The sequence below is a fragment of the Moschus berezovskii genome, chromosome 6, assembly GCF_049115385.1.
Source record: "Moschus berezovskii isolate FMDL1 chromosome 6, NW_MosBer_1.0, whole genome shotgun sequence".
Lineage (NCBI taxonomy): Eukaryota > Metazoa > Chordata > Mammalia > Artiodactyla > Moschidae > Moschus > Moschus berezovskii.
This window is the reverse complement of record NC_142465.1, coordinates 95,632,182-95,653,827: the sequence shown is the minus strand read 5'-3', so window position 1 is coordinate 95,653,827 and position 21,646 is coordinate 95,632,182. Positions and strand designations below refer to the sequence as shown.

At 36.4% G+C, this 21,646-nt stretch overlaps 1 protein-coding gene across 9 annotated transcripts in view; it reads left to right on the top strand.

Moving 5' to 3' along the window:
* PLEKHA5 (pleckstrin homology domain containing A5) overlaps positions 1–21,646 on the top strand; it is a 271,652-nt gene that overhangs the window by 157,327 nt on the left and 92,679 nt on the right. For all 9 annotated transcript variants that reach the window (XM_088837293.1, XM_055395744.2, XM_055395739.2 and 6 more), the window contains 6 exons: positions 2,795–2,878; positions 3,763–3,883; positions 7,317–7,421; positions 9,740–9,812; positions 16,352–16,452; positions 21,149–21,264. In XM_088837293.1, coding sequence (XP_088693419.1) covers positions 2,795–2,878; positions 3,763–3,883; positions 7,317–7,421; positions 9,740–9,812; positions 16,352–16,452; positions 21,149–21,264 — 600 coding nt within the window. The remainder of the gene's footprint in view (positions 1–2,794; positions 2,879–3,762; positions 3,884–7,316; positions 7,422–9,739; positions 9,813–16,351; positions 16,453–21,148; positions 21,265–21,646) is intronic.

Genomic DNA, 21,646 nt, shown 5'->3' with positions numbered 1-21,646 from the left:
TAAAAATACTTGGACAATATAAGTGTACTCAGTTTAATTGAAATAGTATCCACTTTCAGGGAAAAGAGTGTTTATGCTCCTTTGTAATTTTCTTTATTTTAGTGTCTCCTTTGCCCTGTGTCCTTGTCTGCATGTGTTACTCAGTTGTGTCTGACTCTTTTGCAACCCCGTGGACAGTAGCCTGACAGGCTCCTCTGTCCATGGAATTCTCCAGGCGAGAACACTGGAGTGGGTTGCCAATCCCTTCTCCAGGGGATCTTCCCCACCCAGGTATTAAACCCAGGTTTCCTGGATTGCAGGCAGGTTCTTTATGGTCTGAGCCACCAAGAAAGCCCATGTCCTTGTCTAATGGATAGTCAAATCTATTGTCTGGAGGTCAGAGTAATAATCTCTTAGGCCAGGAACCATTGCAGGGCCCTGTAGTTGTAATTTACAGTTTCTGGAATATTAGGGTTAGAGTCTGCTTTATTCCCTCTAGACAAGATGACATGGTACTGGAAAATAATGCAATACAATAGGGAGTATTTGTTTTATTTTTGCAATATTGGTTTTTATAAAAAGAAAAATTTGTATGTTTCTCTTCTACCTTCCACTGAACCAACTCTAGCTTTTTAATGCCCCTTCCCAGGAAGAGACTTGAAAAAAGATGCTGTCCTCCTTTTTTCATTATTAAGGTGTCTAATCTCTATCATAGGTTTATTCCTTTCCCCACAGCATTTTATTCTGTTGAAACATCAGAATTTATGTATCTTGACATATTCATGGTGTTCATCACATTTAGGTACTTCAGCGTTTTCCACTTTATCTCCGGAGGCCGTTTGTCCTTAGTTATTCTGTCATCAGTTTATTGCTTATTACATAAACTGATATCCCATTATGAGACTTTAGGTTTCCATTGTTGCACTTTCTTAAATTAACTGGTGAGAAAGTCATCTGCATGCTTTTTATGTAGTGAAAGTATCACAAATATTTATTATCACAAATAAATATCTAAACCCACCGCCTCTTACACCTATTAAATGTGTTTTGTTTAAAAAGAAAGAAAATACCACAAAAGGCTGTAAACACCTATTGGTGTAATAAGCTCCAGTAAACTAGAGGAATCATAGAAACACATTATATTCCATACATCATTCTATTATCGTGATAGTCAATATATATTTCTTTTTTAAAAAATCTGTATACTGTTTTACATGGTTTTAGTTTTATTTACTGGGTAAAGTTTCTAATACTTGAGTAACCAATAAAAATAATATTGGTGAAAGTTTTGGTTTGGAAAAAGAACTTATGTATCTAATGTTCACCAGAAAGTTTGTGGCTTATGATTATAAATGTCCTGTATTACAGGTCACGTGGAATAATCTTTTAAAATTAAAGCAGTATTCAGTACCACATCTTGACTGTTTTCTCCATAATTAAAGTTATTTTCTAAGGTCTAGCACGTCAGTGATTGATCTTCCTTACAGGTTTCTTTGTGGTATGTTACTCAGTGGGAAAAAAAATATTTGTTTACAAATGATGTGTACTTTTGACGTATCATTGCATGTTGCATATTATTTTAGGCATCTGTTATTTTGGGCTTAGATAAATCGACTGGGATTTTTCTCCTCTCATATCCAGAAGACAGTTCAGTTCAGTTCAGTTGCTCAGTTGTGTCCAACTCTTTGCAACCCCATGAACTGCAGCACGCTAGGCCTCCCTGTCCATCACCAACTCCCGGAGTTTACCCAAACCCATGTCCTTTGAGTCGGTGATGCCATCCAACCATCTCATCCTCTGTCGTCCCCTTCTCCTCTTGCCTTCAATCTTTTCCAGCATCAGGGTCTTTTCAAATGAGTCAGCTCTTCGCATCAGGTGGCCAAAGTATTGGAGTTTCAGCTTCAACATCAGCCCTTCCAATGAACACCCAGGACTGATCTCTGAAGATAGTAGTAGGCATAATCTTATTAGTTGACTTTGCTGTGATTCATGAGGTCACAAAGAGTTGGACACGACTGAGCGACTGAACTGAACTGAACTGAAGGAAGAATAGTATTTCTTAGGCAAAGGTCTTATTCTCCAAAAAATAGCCACTCTTAAAGCAGTTTTTTTTTTTTAAGCAAGCATAAAAGGTAGATTTTTATTTTTTTGTGTTGTTTGTACATTCATTTAAAAATTTTGTTTACTCCTTCCATTTCTCCTCTTATATTTTTCTATAGCATAATTTCTTCAGATATAAAAATCAGTCCCTTTACGTTATTTATGTAAAGATTTCTTTGTGAAATGACAATCCCATAAATTATTGCTCTTCCAGTGCTACAGTCTATGTTTTAATATCCTGGTGCCCATCTTGTAGTGCTATTAGATTTATTTTTCCATATTTGAATTTGACACTGGGTCTCTATAATGTGCCTAGACTGGGATACAAAATAATGGATGTAGGTGGATACTCATACTTATTTTCTATTCATGGCCCACCTATCATGTACAATGCAATGATTGTGGAGCCAGATCAACTAATTTTGTTTATGAAAATAGAAGAACAAATTGAGGTCCTACTGTGGATGGGGGTGGGGTGGGAACTGGTGAGTCAAGCTGTATTGTAAAACTAAGTTAGCATTTACACACACATGTACATACAATAGATAGTAGAAAGGGTTATGTAGGAGTGTGGGGCTGAAAGTTGCATCACCTGGGGCTTTGAACTGCATCTCCTTTACTCACTATATTGTTGCAATAAAGAAATTGCCTATTTCGCTACCTGTAAAGTTTGCGGTAATAGTCATACATTTTCTCTTACTCTCTTTTCTTCCAGCCATAATGAAAGGAAAGTGACCTGTAAACATCCAGTCACAGGACAGCCATCCCAGGACAATTGTATTTTTGTGGTGAATGAACAGTAAGTAAAGCGTTTGATGGAACGCCTCTGTTCAAAATGGGGTCAGCATTCCAATTGCCGTTATCCGCACTTAATGCAGTACAATTGAACAGTTTTTTTATCTGGACATTTGCAGTCAAGTGTAATAACAATACCATCTGTTTACCATCTGTGGTATAGAAACTTGGCTTAAAATTTTTTTCATGAGGAATGTAATTTCAGAAGCTATTTTTACAATAGTTCAAACACAGAGAATAAACTCAAGATCCCTGGATGCAAGGTCAGGGGGAACTAAACTTGGTCAAATTATTAAACTAATTTGAGCTTAGGTTTCTCATCCTTAAATAGAGATACTGGGAATTACCATTTCTCAGGATTTTTATAAGCATCAAATGAAATTTACTTGAAAATAGTTTATAAATCTGTAAAATTAGTTGTTGGTACCATTGTTATTATTTTCTTTAAGGGGTTGGGAGAGGGCTGCTGCACTGTCTGTCTTATGGGATCTCGGTTCCTCAAAGCAAGGATCAAACCCGTGCCCTCAGCAGTGAAAGTGAGGAGTCCTAACCACGTGACCACCCGGGAATTCCCTGTCATTTTTATGGTCTTCAGTATTATAATAGCAAATCTTGTAATTAAAATTTTAACATTCCAGTTAGATGACCGAGTAGCATATCTGTATGAAGGCTTATTAAAATAAACATGATATTAACTTAAGTTGTGCTTAGTTATATTTCAGATAGTTATAAACATTAAGCTGGAACTATAGAGCTTATTAAGCTCTAACTAATACCCAGCTGTTTGGAAAAGTCAGACACCAGCATTGTTAGCTCCAGGAAAACGTTATTATAAAGTGGTTTACAGAAGCAGCATGTTCTAGCACTCTTGACATGTTGTATTTTCAGGACCGTTGCAACCATGACATCTGAAGAAAAAAAGGAACGACCTATAAGTATGATAAATGAAGCTTCTAACTATAACATGACTTCAGACTATGCGGTGCATCCAATGAGCCCTGTAGGGAGGGTAAGTTATTTTGCTTACGCTTAATTATTGATAATTGGCATAATTGGTAGTATCCATTATTACTCTTAATGAACTTAGAATTATAGAATAATCATTTCATTTTTGCTATTACATGAATCTAATTACATTTGAGGTAATTGGCATAAGAAGCAATGCCTTGGAATATAAAGAAATAAGATTATATTTTAATAATTTAATGACTTACATTTAAAAAATATTATAGAGTTCTGATTTTGAATTGTTTTACAAATATAATGGATGTTTGTGTGAGACAGTGGCAGTTTATTGAATCAACTTAAGTTTTAAAGGTGACGATTAATTCAATGACCTAGAAATCCCATTATTAAGTATGCCTAGAATGATATGTATTTTCTATAATATTATATTATACTATTTTGTTAATGTAGAATCCATTACTGCTAAAAGGTTTCAAAACCCTATGTCAGTTGCTTGATGACTGAAATATTTAGAATACATTTTGTGAACAGCATCATAGCCATATGGATACAGAAGTGGATGGTTTTTCTTTGTAATCAGAAACAAAAATACTGTTTAATCTATGATCTCAGACTTTTGTGACTATAATAATTTATGGTTGCTTCTTGTACCATAATGTTAATGTTTTGATGTAGAGTTTAAATATAAATATGTCTTCAGACTCTTAGAAAATCTGCTAAATAAATAGTTGCCTTAAAGTTACTGCTTGCTTCTTGTACCATAATGTTAATATTTTGATGTAGAGTTTAAATATAAATATGTCTTCAGACTCTTAGAAAATCTGCTGAATAAATAGTTGCCTTAAAGTTACTGCTTGGTGCCTAACTTAAGGATAGAAAGAGAATCAAACGATGATAAAAGAATTGTCTTTATTTATTTAGAAAATAATTATGTATTTTATAATAGTAAAACAGTTGTAATAGTAAATTATGGTTACTGTAAAGAAATGCTTGTTAAGGTTTTTAATGAAATATTGTAGAATATTAAAGTAAGTATAGATTTTCAAATAATGTAAATTATTTCTATTTTGTATATGACATAAAGGATAACTGAACATCATAGTGCGTTTTAATTAAAATCTAGAAAAGTGACTGGTGGGTTGAGAGCTACTAAGTGATTGTCTGGAAAGAAAGTTGAATCTGTGCCTAACACTTTACACCCAAAATTTTTCAGATGGACCAGGTGTTTGAAATGGTAAAAAACAAAACTATAAAAGCAGTACAGAAAACAATGGAAGTTTTTAAAAAAAAACAGCCAACTCAGAATGCAGTTGTGCTGTCTAAATATGACAAATCCCAGAAGTCAAAAGACAGAATTGAGAAATTCAGCCACAGAAAACTATCATGTGTGCATAATATTGATAACTTATATGACAATTAAAGAAGAATACTGAGGAGTAGGTGTTATATAGGGAGTTATTTGAGGGGAAAAGAAAGATATTCTGTAACTATGAAAAGAGTTATTTACATGTATAGACACACATATACACACAGTGACATTGGTTGTTTGGGTTGTTGGAAGCTGGAGTCTAGAGGTGAGAAGTAGACTGTTCTTTCTACATCTTTTTGTACCATTTGAGATCTATACTGTGCTTTTATGCATTATTTGTTCAAGAGGAAATTAAAATTTATCCAGAAAAAAAAAATGTCATGGTTGATATTGGACCTTAAAATTCTATTATGTACTAATATGTTTTACAAAAGGAGGTTTTAATGAAATGTGCTAGCTTTCCAAAGATTCTAGTAAGTTGAAAAAGAAGAGATAAATTGATACTACTTACTTTCTCTGTTGCTGCTGCTGCTAAGTCGCTTCAGTCGTGTCCGACTCTCTGTGACCCCATAGATGCGCAACAGGCTCCTCTGTCCCTGGGATTCTCCAGGCAAGAACACTGGAGTGGGTTGCCATTTCCTTCTCCAACTTACCTTCACAGAGAAATTGATATTCAGCTTCTTTTGTCTTTATGTTTGTTGGTTACCGCTATCATTCTAACCAAGATAAATTGTTTGGGTTAAACATAGCAATATTTTAAAAGATTATGTGTACTTTTGATACCTTCAATGTATAAATGCTATTAAGTTTTTAAAGGACTCTGGAGTATAAGTAAGTTTGTTTAAAGAAATTTAGTCTATTCAACCTGAATCAGCTCTGTCAAACATTAATTAAAAGCCTCATTTTAAAAAAATAAATAAATAAACAAATAATGGTGGTGGGAGGGAGGGTTGGGAAGCTGGCTGGAGGTGGAGGTGGTGAAGTTTATAAATCTAATTAAAAATGAAGTTGCATTTCCATTTTCCAAATCCACCCATCCACCAGCGTACTGTGTCACTAGACATTATGTACGATTTTACTTTGCGACAGAAACCATTACATTTAAAAATTCATTACAGCAAGGTGAGTTAGACACATGATGGATGCAGCTTTAATTCTGCCATATATTATTACAGTTAAAATGTAAATGATGAAAAATATTTTGTGCTTATCAGCATTTATGTGGAAATGTGTTTTACAGTGATATATGATGTTATATTTCTATTATTGTGATGAAAAAAAAAGCAATACAAAAAGACGAAGTGTTTATTAAAACATAAAAAAAAAAAAGAAATAAATGGTTTTGCAGCACTGAAGAGATTATAGAAAGTAAATAAGCTAGATCAGACCTGTTTTATGTAGTAATTTTATAGTTTATTTTAATTATTTCAGTTGTAAAATATTGTTATACTGTTAATTAGTTCTGATTGTTCATATTAAACTATTGTAATGCAAATAAATAAATAAATAAATAAAATTAAAACAAGAAAAAAAAATAAAAAATAAAAAATAAGAGATTATGTGTACTTTTAAGAATATGGTAAACACCATCTGGCTGGCATCATTCAAGTTCAGAGTTGTCCATAAAGAAGAAAACACTACATGACATTAAGCAGTTCCTCCCTGTCTTGTTTTGACTTGATGAGATATGTTTGTTTATATTTTATTTGTGAGATTTGCTTTTGTAACTTGACATTGTTGACTTTCTTTAATTGGGACAACACTGTTAACGCAGATAGAAGTCAAAGAGTTCTGTCATTTGGTTTATTCTTTAAAATGCGTTAATATAATTTTTACTCAAGGTTCATTTTATTTAGCAGATAGGGCAAAATACTGCCATGCACTGTGCCTTTTTAAAAATTGTTCCTGAAAATTTTAAAGGAGAGAAATATGTGATCCTTTTGTAATATCCTTGAAGGGGAAAAGCCTTTGTGCAGAATTCTTATACTTGAAACAACTAAGACAAAAGCAGAATTGCAGTAATTCATCTGAAAAGATTAAATCCTGGAAGTTTCAAAGAAATCTGGAGAAGAGATTTTAAAAGGTTAAAATTATGAAGATAAAAAGTAAACTTAATATCTAGGCATTAATACCACATTTCCTGTTGGGCTTTTTTTTTTTTTTTTAGACTTCACGTGCCTCAAAAAAAGTTCATAATTTTGGGAAGAGATCAAATTCGATTAAAAGGAATCCTAATGCACCTGTGGTCAGACGAGGTTGGCTTTATAAACAGGTATTTTTCCCCCTGTTTGATGTGAAAAAAGAAGAGAATATAAAGAAACCTTTTCAGCTGAAGGTCCTAAGACAATTGTATAAAGTGGAGAAGAAACTGTAGAGTTAATCATCCAGGTTCTTCCCTTTTTATTACCATGAAGAGTGTTAGGTGAACAATGAAAAAAGAAAAAGTAATGGGTGTTAACTGGAACAGAGATATTGTGTGTGTTTGTGTGTGTATGTGAGAGAGGGGTATTTCTAAATTTGAAATTAAATGTATGTTGTATGAACATGTTAGGAATAACATCCTAAGATCTTCCAGGCAGAAATATTTTTTCAGTGTAAAAAAAATAGAGTTGTTCATTTTTCTGTTCTTATGAAAAGGTACAATTATATACTTCTCTGCTTTGATTTATAGAGAAACTTGATGATAATTTGAAGATTTTTCTGAGTTTTGCAGATTTTTGCTTCCATGCCCTCAAAACTACTCTTTCAAGTGTCTGCTTTTTTTCTTTTTCTTTTCTTGTTTATCTGTTTGGCCAGGCATAGGTTACTCTTATACACTGATAAGTAGGGATTTACAGTGTTCCATTATCTGGAAAACCTGGTAAATAAGCTTTTTTGGAACCTTGTTAGTTTTGTAATTGGTAAGGATGTGTGTACACTGGACTTGGTTGTTTTGATTGCTGAGAGGCTGTTTTCTTTTTCACTTTCTGGTTTGCATCTGGATTTCAAATAGATGACCTCCAGTTAACTGAGATAACTGAACTCAGGACCTTTATCTTCCTTTGTTCTGTCTTTCTGATGCTAAATGTATGCAGATGATGTTAGTTAAATATTAGTTCATTAATGGTGCTAATTTACTCTGTCAAATAATGCTAATTGCTTTCAGATGACCTAATAATTATATTCATTAAAATTCACAATGAGTTCATTATAAAGCATTCATTAGACATTGTTCCACCTGACAATTGAATGGCAACTAATTCTAACGTATTGGAAGTAGACCAACATAAAATCCAGAGAATCCCCATTCAAGCAAATTAATTTTACCAATTTCTGAATGCATTGATTGAGTGTGTAACTTGGATACCAACTTTTAGTTTTTATTTAAAGATCACTTAACTGTATTTTAACCATCTGACGTTTAAACTTATCCAAGCTGAAAGATTTTTAACTAGACTTTCTAATGAGTCCAAATTCTGTTCAAATAGCTAAATGTGATATTGAGCTTTATAGAGGATATGGACTCCTTACTTAAAATGATTGCCATTCTTAGTTCTTGATCCCTTGGTTAATTTAGTATTGCCAAAGCTCTACCAACAAGTTTCTCTACTTCTGAGTATTCTGTAATAGGTGTGTAGCTTACAGAGAATATTTGTAGAACTGCTTAAAAATCTAAACTTTGAAATTATTATACTAAAGAAATAATTAAGAAATTGAAAATACATATTTGCGGGGGGGTGCTTTCCTTAGTGTAACTGTAAATTTTAAGGACGAAATCTCTTACTTAAGAGATTTTTACCCATATAATTTCTTCAGTTCTGAAGCCATCCTTAAGTGATGGTCACAACTAGAAATAAATTAAGAAGTATTAATCGACACACATACAAACCGGCATCTTTTTTACCTGTTTATAAACAGTCTGTGTTTGTGTGTGTCTGTGTTTCATTTTCTCCTGTGGTTTTGCTTTATTCCTTGTGGGAAGGTAATTTTTATTTAAATTGTAGTTTTGTTTGAGTTTGGTATTTTTATTACCTAAATTACTTAGAAAAAGCTGCCAAGTGGGTACTCTCTTCTGCAGAATAAGCAAAACCCAGACTGGATATGTAAGAAGAAAAAAATGTTTATTAAATGTGTTTGTATAGTAAGGTTCCTTTATTCACAATCATTTTAAATCACATTACCTTGGAATAATTTCAAATCACAGGCTTTTCTTCATGTTGAAGATTAACATATTTATTAAATCTGGTTTACCAAAATACACACACTACTGCACAGTTACCTTATTCTCATGCTAGCAGACATGTTCAAATTGCTTGCAAATACGAAACCAAATCAAACTGCTTCAACAGAATTCCTTTTTACATGACAGTATTATTCTTCAAAGACCAGTGTTCTTAGAAATACATTCAGTTCAGTTCAGTCGCTCAGTCATGTTACAAATCCCTGGAAAACTACCCCAAAATTTTGATTAGGGTTTTAGTTAGATTTCTGTGCAGCATATATCAAACACACCTTGTTTTAAGAGCTTATTTTAAACAAATGCACCAGAAATGAGTTTTCATTTTCTGAAATGAAAAAGAAATAATCCTTTATCATGCTGATTTCATGCAGGATAGCACTGGCATGAAGCTATGGAAGAAACGCTGGTTCGTGCTTTCTGATCTTTGCCTCTTTTATTATAGAGGTGAGTTTACTACCAGAAACTGTAGAACATATGTGAAGCATCAGATACTCTTTCGAAGAAAAAAATTAGAAATCTTTTTACTATTTTATTATCAACAACTGATATCAAGAAACTCTTGATATGTGTGATATATGTGTGTTAATCACTCAGTCATGTCCAACTCTTGTGACCCCATGGACTGTAGCCCACCATACTCCTCTGGTGGGAGTCCTTGGGATTCTCCAGGCAAGAATACTGGAGTAGGCTGTCATTCCTTTCTCCAATTGACATATGTAATTTGAAGTAAATAAGGTGGGAAAGAAGGAATATAGTGCTTCAAACTGAATGGTCTTAGTTTTGGTCTGGTTTTTGTAATCTGTTTCTGCTAACCTGATTTGTTTATATGAAGAGCATGTGAGTATTCACTTTTTAATGTTATCCTTGATTCAGTGCCTAACAGATAAGAAAACATTAATTTGATGGGATTCTTTTTATATGTCAGTTTTGTTACATCTAGCCAGTGGTCCACTAGACACCCCATTCTCCCCAGCAAATTTTAGAGCATTAGAGCATTAGAGACTACTATGATGTATTAGCAAATAAGAAAAATAGCAAACAATTTATTTATTATGATCCCTTCCAGTACCCCCTCTCTCTCTATTTGTAATAGCCTACAAATTAGGCTATTAATGTTGATGGAGAAGAAATAAAGGTATTATTAAAAGCAGTCTTCATTTATATCTCTCTCTCATTTGTTTTAATGTTTTTGTAGGCTTTAATAAGTTGTTGATTAATGCAGAGTCAGAGTCCAGAGAAGTCTCTGTTCACATGCCGTGTTTATCTGTTAGCTTCCCCAAAGTTGGTGCGAAGCAGTGCAAAGGCATGCATATGCCATGCTCCTCTAGAAATCTGCTTCAGCTACAATATAAAATCATGAATCTGGACAGTCAGCCCTTCTTCCATACTTCAGAATCTGGTTGGATTCAGTCAGTATATAGTTACCAATTTACATACCACAAAATACAGTAGGATTTTAGAGCCTAATAGCAGTTTTTAAATTTACTTTGTGATTGTCCCCCCAGAAAAGGTGGGGCAGAATTCTGTGGTCATCTATCAAAACATCATATGCAGATTGACCTTCAAAATTTGAAATTACTAGAATTGTATTCATCTTTTTTTCCCCCACTGAATACCGAGGTTGAGAAATACTGCTGAGTCAGAATTAACCAAACCTATAAAATTTCATGCTTGGCATAGACATATTGGTTGGGCTGCAATTGTGGTATTATCTCTAGTTAAGTGCAAGACTTAAAATTTTCTTTAAAGGTTTTCCCAGTCTTTCAGAAAGTCAGTGTTTGTAACTCATGCATTATTCCTAAGCTTATAATTTGTGCTTTTCTTTCTTTTTTTCAGTATGTTTTATAGACTAAATTTAGAACTTTAAGAACAAGAAAATGTTTGCTGTTTCTCATATAAAAAATTTCTTAATGTTAATTTGCAAGAGAAAGAACACTAAATTCCTTGCCATTTGATATTATTATTGATTTTGGAAGTGTGCTTGCTACTCATCACTTTTATTAAAATAAAATAACTTTTAATGTAATTTGAAAAAAGTAAAGGTGAATTCCAAAGCCATGTTGAATATGAAATTCCATATTATTTTTAAACATATGTGTTTTACATTCAATACATCTATTAATTATAGTGCAGTTTCCCCAGACAGGAGGAATATGAAAAAGAAGAAAATATAGAAAGGAAAGAAATATCACTTAACTCACCTCTGTTCTTCAGATGGTTGGAAAGAAGCATATGATACTACACTTTCGCTACTTTATCAACAGGAAATGTTAGATTTTAAATGAAAACTCAGATTTTAGTGAAAAGATCATAATAACTTGCAGGTTTTAGAGTGTTTACCATTTGCTAAGCACATAACATTATGATCTACTGCGTCTCTTCCTCACAGCCAGCTGAACGTGAACGTGTTAGTCAGTCAGTCGTGTATGACTCTTTGTGACCCCATGGTCAGTAGCCCACAAGGCTCCTCTGTCCTTGGAATTCTCCAGGCAAGAATACTGGAGTGCATAGCTGTTCCCTTCTCTAGGGGATCTTTCCAACACAGCCACCTGACAAGGTGGCAGATCTTATTCTACACAGTCACACAGGAGGAAGCTAAGGGCAGCAAGGTCCAGTAGCTGACCTGAGGTCTCCCCAAGCAAGTCTCAAGAGCCAGGATTTGTACCCAGGCACTTGTCCTAACCACAGGTTTCTGCCCCACCCAAATCTTACCTTCTCTTTTTTTTCTTGGCCACACCATGGGGCTTGTAGGGTTAGTTCCCTGACCAGGGATTGAACTCCAGGCCCACAGCAGTGAAAGCACAGAGTCCTAACCATTACACCACTAGAGACTTCCTAATCTCGTCTTCTCTTGTGCAATGAATACAGCAGCCCCATTTATTTCTTCTGTATCTGTCCAAGCATCTAATATTCTAACATTTAGAGTGTGCTGTCAGAAATTTTTAACAGATCAGTCTGTGTTTTACAGATACGGGAAATAATACAGTGAGAGCTTTGCTGCCTTTTTTTTTTTTTTTTTTAAACAATATAATAGCATCCAATACCAGATGGAAGCCCAGGTTCTCACTGTTCTTTACAAAACACCAGGCATATTGTGAACACTGTGATAAAGCATGGATATTGCTCTATTCTGTAGTCAGTCTATTGATGAAACTTAACACGGGATATAATTCACTCAGCAAATATTTATTGAGCAAGACCTGGTTCATTCCAGGTACTATTAAAATAGCAGTGAAAGAAAGCTTCCATAAAGCTTGCAATCTCGAGAGGTCAGGGAGACAGTGGATCCACTCAGATAAATAAACAAGACCACGGTAAGTGCTTTTAGGAGAAGAAGGTCACGGGGCAGGAGCCTGTTTGGATCAGGACTCTGAGCAGATGGTTTAGGTAGCAAGATCCCAATGACAAGAAGGAGCCAGAGTGGAGCAGAGTATTCCAGACAGGAGGGACAATAGTGCAAAGGCCTTGTGGTAGGAAAGTGTTGGGCATATTGAAGGAGCAGGAAGAAACCAGTGACTCAAGCTCTAGGGTTAGCGGTAGGGAAAGAGATGGGTGGGAGAAGTGGAGATCACACCCATGTAGGATGTTTTGGAATTTAGATTCTACGCAAAATGCCACAAGGAAGTGACCATATATTTTTAATCACAAGAGTGATGTACTTTAATTTACATTTTCAAAAAGCTCACTCAAGCTGCTTTTGAAGCGAAAGTGAAAGTCTCTTAGTTGTGTCTGACTCTTTGCAATCCCATGGACTATACAGTCCATGGAATTTTCCAGGCCAGAATAGTAGAGTGGATAGCCTTTCCCTTCTCAAGGGGATCTTCCCAACCCAGGGATCAAACCCAGGTCTCCCGCATTTCAGGCAGATTCTTTACCAGCTGAGTCACAAAAGAAGCCCAAAAATACTGGAGTGGGTAGTTTATCCCTTCTTCAGGGGATCTTCCCGACCGAGGAATTGAACCAGGGTCTCCTTCATTGCAGGCAGATTCTTTACCAACTGAGCTATCAGGGAAGCCCCAAGTTGCTGTTAGGGAACAGGTTATAAAGTAGAAGGAAGGAAACAGAGTTAGGAGACATTGTGTAGAAATGACGGTGGCTTCAGACTAGGGTGGTAGCCAGCAGTGAGCTCTTTTGATACACCAGACATCTTAATAGGTGGTAAGATGCAGATATTAACAATATAGACTCTTTTCCTCATGGAGCTCACAGATTAGCTGAAGGAGTCTGAGAAAGAATGTTGTAGTATTGAGTTGTGTTGACGACTGTTGGCCAGGCCTGTACAAGGAAGGGGTCAGGAAAGAAGGTTGATCTAGAGACAAATGACTTGCTTAGGACATACACAGCGTGAGTGAGCATGGCATATTTGTAGAATAACACATAGGACTTAAGGAATAAAGATTATACCTGAAGACCTAGCAAGAGGAAAGGCTAAAAAGTAGATCAAGGCATGAAAGGCATTTGTTTGTCATTCTAGTAAGTTTAAACTCCTGTATTGAACATGAAACTGTAATTGTATGTATGTCTTAACGTTGTTCCCAAACTTCTTTGAAACAGAAGAAGAAATGGCGGATCTAAAATATTTGAATCCACTAACGTGTTGGGATTCTTATGGCTCCTGTCCCGGGTTGTGTTCCTCAGGAAGCAAGCCTTAGATCAGTGTGCAAGAGGCTTACTGGGGAGTGGTCTTGGTATCAGGACCTGGGGCTGGGGAGGAAGAGAAGTAGGACAGCGCAGAAGGAGGAGTTAGGCTTCCCTGCAGTCTGGGAAAGGCCTCGCTGGCCCCCAATCCCTAACAAGGAGTTCATTCTTTCTACAAACATCAACTACCTTCCCTTGGCTTGACCAGAGTACGAGGCCCTCTGGGTGACTGAAACTAAGACAGTTACCTAGATAGAGAACTAAAAATAGGCTGTGATTAAGAACATTTAGGGCTTTCATGGTGGCTCAGATGGTAAAAAATCTGCCTGCAATGCAGGAGACCTGGGCTCAGTCTCTGGGTGGAGAAGATCCCCTGGAGAAGGGAATAGCTACCCACTTCAGTATCCTTGCCTGGAGAATACCATGGACAGTGGAGCCTGATGTGCTATGGACCTTGGGTCTGCAAAGAGTCAGACACAATTGGGCGACTAACACTTTCAAGAACATACAAGTAATCTGGCATATGACTCTTTCGATAGTCATTTGACTGATAAAGATTTTGTATGCCTTCAGTTTTATATAATAATGGCAGTTGTTCCTGAACTCGTAGTGTGGGCTGAGTGCATCATTGCAGTCATTATGTCTGTTAAACTCATTTAACCCTCACAGCATGTTTCTTTGTGGCAAGTCCTGTTTTCTTCAGTTTTGAGATAGATAACACTGAGATACCCAGCATCCGGTAGTTTGGCAAGATCTTACCGCTACTTAGAATCCGACTGGGAAACAGTCCATGATAATTGGTGAAGTCACCCTATGCTTATTACCTCTGCATATTCTGAAATAACTAGGAAAGTCAATTTTCCAGTTATGCAACATAGAAGAATTTATTATTTGATGAAAAATGATTTTTTAATAAACATGACTTCATGAGCTGTTTCTGATTATGTTTTATATAAACATAACATTGGATTTAAAATTAGAATGTGACTCAGTCTTTTAAACTGTCATTCTTTATAATTGTTGTCTGCTTTCTGCTCCCCCCTTTTTTTTTTGCCTTTCAGAATAAATCTGCACCTTTGTTCATTCTGTCTTATATTAGAGAACTAATGAATGAATATAATATAGTAAAAGCAAAATTTTGTTCCAGTGTTATGGGAAGAGTTACAGAAATTAACCTCTAATGTTACTTTTTTCTTTTGGAAGTTTCAACATATATTCTAGAAATGAGGGGGAAATAAATGAAATCCCTTGTTAAGTTTATAATAATAATTTAAAAAAAACACAGCAAGCATAATAAAAAGAATTATTTCTAATTTCTGATTTTTCTCATTGCTGAGTTCACCAGTCTAATGCATAGCTTTATTAACTTGTCTTATGGGTCTCTAACAATGTACTATATATTTCAAGTTTCATAGACATCTCTGTCCCCAAGCAACAAGTTAATAATGTGAATCTATACTATTCCAGAATGAATGTTTTGACATTTTCCTAGGTATATTTTATGTGCTTGCCTTGTAGGTCTGTGATTTATTCTCCTAACTTGATTGTGTATCATAGTGACTGGTAAAAACAACCCTTCAAGGATACATGTTTAAGAAGCATATAATTTTTCTAGCATAGTTTAAAAGATGTTTTTATGTGTATATATTCATGTATTCAAAAATGTTTGCGCATCTACTATTGTTCTCAATGTCTTTGTGGAGTTTACATTCTAGTCGGGGAGAGGAAGATGATAAGTAAAAAATAAAACCTGCAGTGTTTCAGAGGTATTGGGGCAGATGTTGAGGGTCATTGTGGTAGAGTTCCAGAAAGAGAAGGGAGGGTTCTGGGACAGATCAGGATGGAAGCACTTCAAAATAAAGCAGTCAAGAAAGGCTTCATTGATGAGGCATGGAACAAAGTCTGAAGGTTGTGACAAGAGAGCCATGCCTATCTGGGCTTTAAAATGGTTGCCCGTTTAAATCCTATGGGAAACATGGGTGGATTCATTTTGTAAATTTTCAGTGTCACCACTTAAATGTTAATGTAGTTTCAGTGAATCACATGTCAGAGGACTTTGTAGAATGCAGTCTATATGCCAAACAAAGGTATGCCATTTTTGTGTCTAATTGACCTTTTTCTGACATGTGGGCTAAGTTCTGATTTGCTTAAGACAGGATATTTTGTTGAAAGTAAAGCAGTGTATATATACTCCACTATTTAATGTTTTCCCTTTAAACCTTACAATATAATACACGAATTTATATATGAAAGTCTTTTGGTTTTGTCAAAATAAGTTTTGAGAAAATTTATTCTGCTTCATGAGAACATTGGAAATTCTAATCAGATGTTCAATTACTTCTCAGATGAGAAAGAAGAGGGTATTCTGGGAAGCATACTGTTGCCCAGTTTTCAGATAGCTCTGCTTACCTCAGAGGATCACATTAATCGCAAATATGCTTTTAAGGTAAGGACATAGTCATATTTTTTTTTTCTGAATTTGAATCTTGCATTGGTTAAGAAATGGATATTGACTGTGGATTATCACAAAAAGACATTTTAGTTACAGTCATTTTTAATATTTAAAATACAGTAGTGGTCTTCGGGTTGAGGAGAAGAGTGTCCCTTTGATTAGTAAGAAGTACGTGCTGAAGTATTAAAGGGCTAGGTGTCTTTTGTGCCTGCTTTCAAGTGATTCTAGATCAGGGGTCCCCAACCCCCAGGCCACAGACCTGTTAGGAACCAGGCCACACAGCCCGCCGGTGAGAGGCAGGCAAGCAAGTGAAGCTTCACGTTATTTACAGCCCCTCCCTACTGCTTGTGTTACTGCCTGTGCTCCAGCTCCAGTCAGATCAGCAGAGCCATTAGGTTCTCACAGGATCTTGAACCTTACCAAGAATTGCGCATGCAAGGGATCTAGGTTGTGGGCTTCTTATGAGAATCATCCTGAAACCATCCCTCCCTGGGTTCATGGAATAATTGTCTTCCATGAAACTGGTCCCTGGTGTCAAAAAGGTCGGGGACCACTGTGCTAGATATAGCAAATATGTTAAAATGCTAATAATTGATAGATATAACTGTAGGTATCCTGGTGATCATTGTATTGTTCTTTAAAAGTTACTGTATATTTGAATTTTTTCATAATAAATTTGGGGATAATGTGTTTTTTAACCTCATACATGTGCACTCATGATTTTAGAGAATATTTGCAAAGGTGCTCTTAGATCTAAGTACATCATGAACATCAGATAGTTTTGAGAGCCTATTGAAGATGAGACATTAAATCTATTATTAAATCTAAGCAGACTGGAGCTCGCCTCCCCTAACTAATAATACCCACCCATCTGTGATATGCTGGTTCAGTTCAGTTCAGTTCAGTCACTCAGTCGTGTCCGACTCTTTGTGACCCCATGAATCACTAGTTCAGTTCAGTTCAGTCGCTCAGTCGTGTCCGACTCTTTGCGACCCCATGAACCACAGCACGCCAGGCCTCCCTGTCCATCACTGACTCCCGGAGTTCACTCAAACTCATGTCCATCGAGTCGGTGATGCCATCCAGCCATCTCATTCTCTGCCGTCCCCGTCTCCTCCTACCCCCAATCCCTCCTAGCACCAGACTCTTTTCCAGTGAGTCAACTCGTCACATGAGTTGGCCAAAGTATTGGAGTTTCAGCTTTAGCATAAGTCCTTCCAATGAACACCCAGGATTGATCTCTTTTAGAATGGACTGGTTGGATTTCCTTGCAGTCCAAGGGACTCTCAAGAGTCTTCTCCAGCACCACAGTTCAAAAGCATCAATTCTTCAGCAATCAGCTTTCTTCACAGTCCAACTCTCACATCCATACATGACCATGGGAAAAACCATAGCCTTGACTAGACGGACCTTGGTTGGCAAAGTAATGTCTCTGCTTTTTAATATGCTATCTAGGCTGGTCATAACTTTCCTTCCAAGGAGCAAGCGTCTTTTAATTTCATGGCTGCAATCAGCATCCGAAGTGATTTTGGAGCCCCCCCAAATAAAGTCTGACACTGTTTCCACTGTTTCCCCATCTATTTCCCATGAAGTGATGGGACCAGATGCCATGATCTTCGTTTTCTGAATGTTGAGCTTCAAGCCAACCTTTTCACTCTCCTCTTTCACTTTCATCAAAAGGCCTTTGAGTTCCTCTTCACTAGAGCACCCTCAAATAAGAAGTCCCTTTAATGCTAAGTTGGTTATTTTGTTGCTATTGTTCTCAAAAACCATGCTGTATTCTTTGCTTTATGATGATGGCTCAAATAAATCTCACAAGTCACCTATTTTTTAAGTTGGTTTTAAATTTAGAACTCTTGAGGGGTTTAACGTAAAATTTTCATTTTAAGGAAAAGAGGGGATGTAAGGGTAATGTAGACTGTTACTTAACAATGAAATGTGTGTACCATTATCAAATTGAGTCAGTCTGTAATTCCTATCCACTTTTAAAGAACAGTCAGGACTGCAGCTGAGCTACAACTTTTAACAGTTAACATGTTGCATTATTAATTACAGAGAAAAGACTGGGAAAGGCAGAGTGGTGGGAGGGTTGTGGGTGGCCTCAACCAGAAGATCATATCTGAACAAAGACCACTGGCTATGAAGGCATAAGCTACCCGTTTCAATATGTTACAACAATGTTTAATACCAATAAGTCAAAATAATAACTTTTAAAAATACAGTGCCAAACTCTCTGATACTGACAGTTACTGGGGCACTGGTTTAAATTCTTTTGTTTGCTCATCAACTTAGGAAATGTTTATTGAATTTGTACTAGATAGGACATTTTGCTCAGATCTTGACTCTAAATATATATATATAGATAGATTTTTTTTAATGTCAATAAATATGATGTTAAAATAGCAATAAAAGTGACCATGTATGAGTATATTGTCTCTGTAATTATTTAGTTTAATTTTGATTGTATTTTATCTGTAACAGAATAATGATTTCTGTTTTCAAATTCTCTCCTCCACAATGTTGTTTTCTCTGAATTTATGAGCATGTTTACTACTAAGTCTGTTGGCGTTGAACCTACTGCTTTCACAGTGGTAAGTAGAAACTAGAGACAATTGTTGAACAACACTGTGGAACTTAAAAACCAAATCAGGAACTTTGCCATCATATTCCCATTTGACAGATTGCAAGCTTGGGTGTGGTTTGTTAGTGTCTTAAGCCCTGGCCACAACTGGAACTTCTGAGTGCCAGCCCAGCATTCCTTCCACTTATCACAGATATGGGCAGTGGGTCTTTATCCATCTCTCCAAAACCCCCCTTAGTTCTAGAGACTCTGGTGGTTTTAGTCATTTTAACAATATGTAGCGCTTGAGCTGATTCTTTCTCGTGGTTTCCATATACAATTTTATACCCCTTCCACAGCCCAGTGATATTTGTTGGTTCTGTAAGTTAATTTGCTCAGTGTATTGATTGAATTTATTTGCATCCTGATTCTGAAAAAGGTTTTCAAGAAGCTGATTTGATGCTGTAGATAAAGCAGACAGTCAGGATCTCGGGGTGAAGTCTGTTGCTCCAGGTCTTCTTGCATTTCTGTAGACTGACTCTTCCTTTTGCTGCATACTATGCTGAAATAACTTGTGTTTATTTATCCCTGTCTATCAGCGTCTACTCGGGAGTTGTCACAGGCTTTTTAATATTTATTTTATTTACTTACTTATTTTTGACTGCTCTGGGTCTTGGTTTCTATGTGGGCTTTCTCTGGTTGCAGCGAGCAGAGTTTACTTTCTAGTTGTGGTGCGTGGGCTTCTCATTGTGGTGGCTTCTCTTGTTGCAGAGGGTGGGCTCTAGAGCATGGGCTCAGCAGTGCTCCCAGGTATGTGGAATCTTGCTGGACCAGGGATTGGCAGGCAAATTCTAATCTACTGTACCACCAGGGAAGTCCGTTCACAGGAAGTTAAGAATGTTTCAGGACTTAACTGATGGTACAGTGGATAAGAATCTTCCTGCCAATGCAGGGGACATGGGTTCGATCCCTGGTCCAGGAAGATTCCACGTGCCACGGAGCAGCTAAGCCCATGTGCTGCAACTACTGAACACATGTGATGCAACTGCTGAAGCTGGCTCACCCTAGAGCCCATGCTCTGAACAAGAAAAGCTATTGCAGTGAGAAGTTCCCACTCGCCGCAACTAGAGAAAGCCTGTGTGCAGCAACGAAGACCCAGCACAGCCAAAAAAAATAAAAATAATAAATAAATTAGGGGGAAAAAAGAATGTTTCTCCCACCTTGGCCTTTGTTTTCTTTCTTTTCTTTCTTAAAAAAAATTTTTTTTTATTAAAGTCTAGTTGATTTACAATGTTGTATTAATTGGCCTTGGTTTTCTACTCAACATGCAGCTACTGCTGCTGTCTGTCCTCGCCTTGCTGGCCCAGAGCTAAACTGAGTGCTCAGTCCTTGCACTTAGGAACTGTCCCTCAGCAGGGCCTCCCTGACGTTGTTTTCCATCTGCTTCCCTGGGTGGAGGCAGATTAAACCACTTACTGGTGATATGGGGCTTCTTCCTCAAACCTAGAGCATTTATGTTTTACTCTGATACTTGAGAAGGAAACCTAAAGGGCAGTGCCATTTGGGGTCATTTATAAATCTTTTATGTTTGTGTATAGGTGTCTATAATGATTAGCCAAAATGCTCTGAGAGCAGCAACTTTTAAGGGCTGAAGGAATTGCTGCCACAGGAGGAAAATGCTATTAGTGACTTTAGTTGCTGCTTCCTGTGGAACATTCTTGAACAGAGAGTTGTGAATTGTAAATAAAAATTGCTTGGGGTATGTCCATGGAACAGGGATGGCCAGGTGCTTTTTTTCTTACCTCCTTCTCCTACCTTCCCTTCCTTGAAACCCTTTTTTTTTTTCTAAGAAAATGAAAAACGGTAAAGATAGAAAAAATGTAAGATGTGTATAATTTTTCAATATTGAATGGTGTTTTTCTGAAGTCCGTCATTTCTATATATGTATTGGGTTGGCCAAAAAAGTTCATTCATGTTTTTCCATAACATCTTTGGCCAACCCAGTAAGACAAGTCCACTTTCTTTGAAATATGATAGTAATGGTCTGTGTAGGGAGCCACTGAACTTTCTTTCTTTTACTTTTACAGGTGCCATATTTCTATTTAAAACGATCGTGTCGTTTTCAATCAGGCTGCCCATCCGAACATGCGGACCTACTATTTCTGTACTGACACAGGAAAGGAAATGGAGTTATGGATGAAAGCCATGTTAGATGCTGCCCTGGTGCAGACAGAACCTGTGAAAAGGTAAAGGCTTGTAGGGAAAACAGTGGTGATTTCCACTTATATTTTATCCCCTGCCTTGCAAATACATCATTATCATAGTACATGTCATTTTAGTAGTCATGATACAGAACCATTTCTTCCCCAGAAAGCAAGGATTAAGTTCATCTTCTATATTAAATCAATACACCTTTCGTTGGTTTGAGATGCCACCTGCATTTTTATTCCACCTTCCCTCTTTATTCATTCTCACCTATCCATGTACTGAGGTGAATCCCAAATCCTAACATTCCAACTGAATGTTCTTTCTTCTTACAGAATTACCTTTAATATCCGGTAAGTACATTTTTAATTGCTATCTTAAAAGTACACAAAACAGTGTTTTTTAAGGTTCTGAATCTTAAAA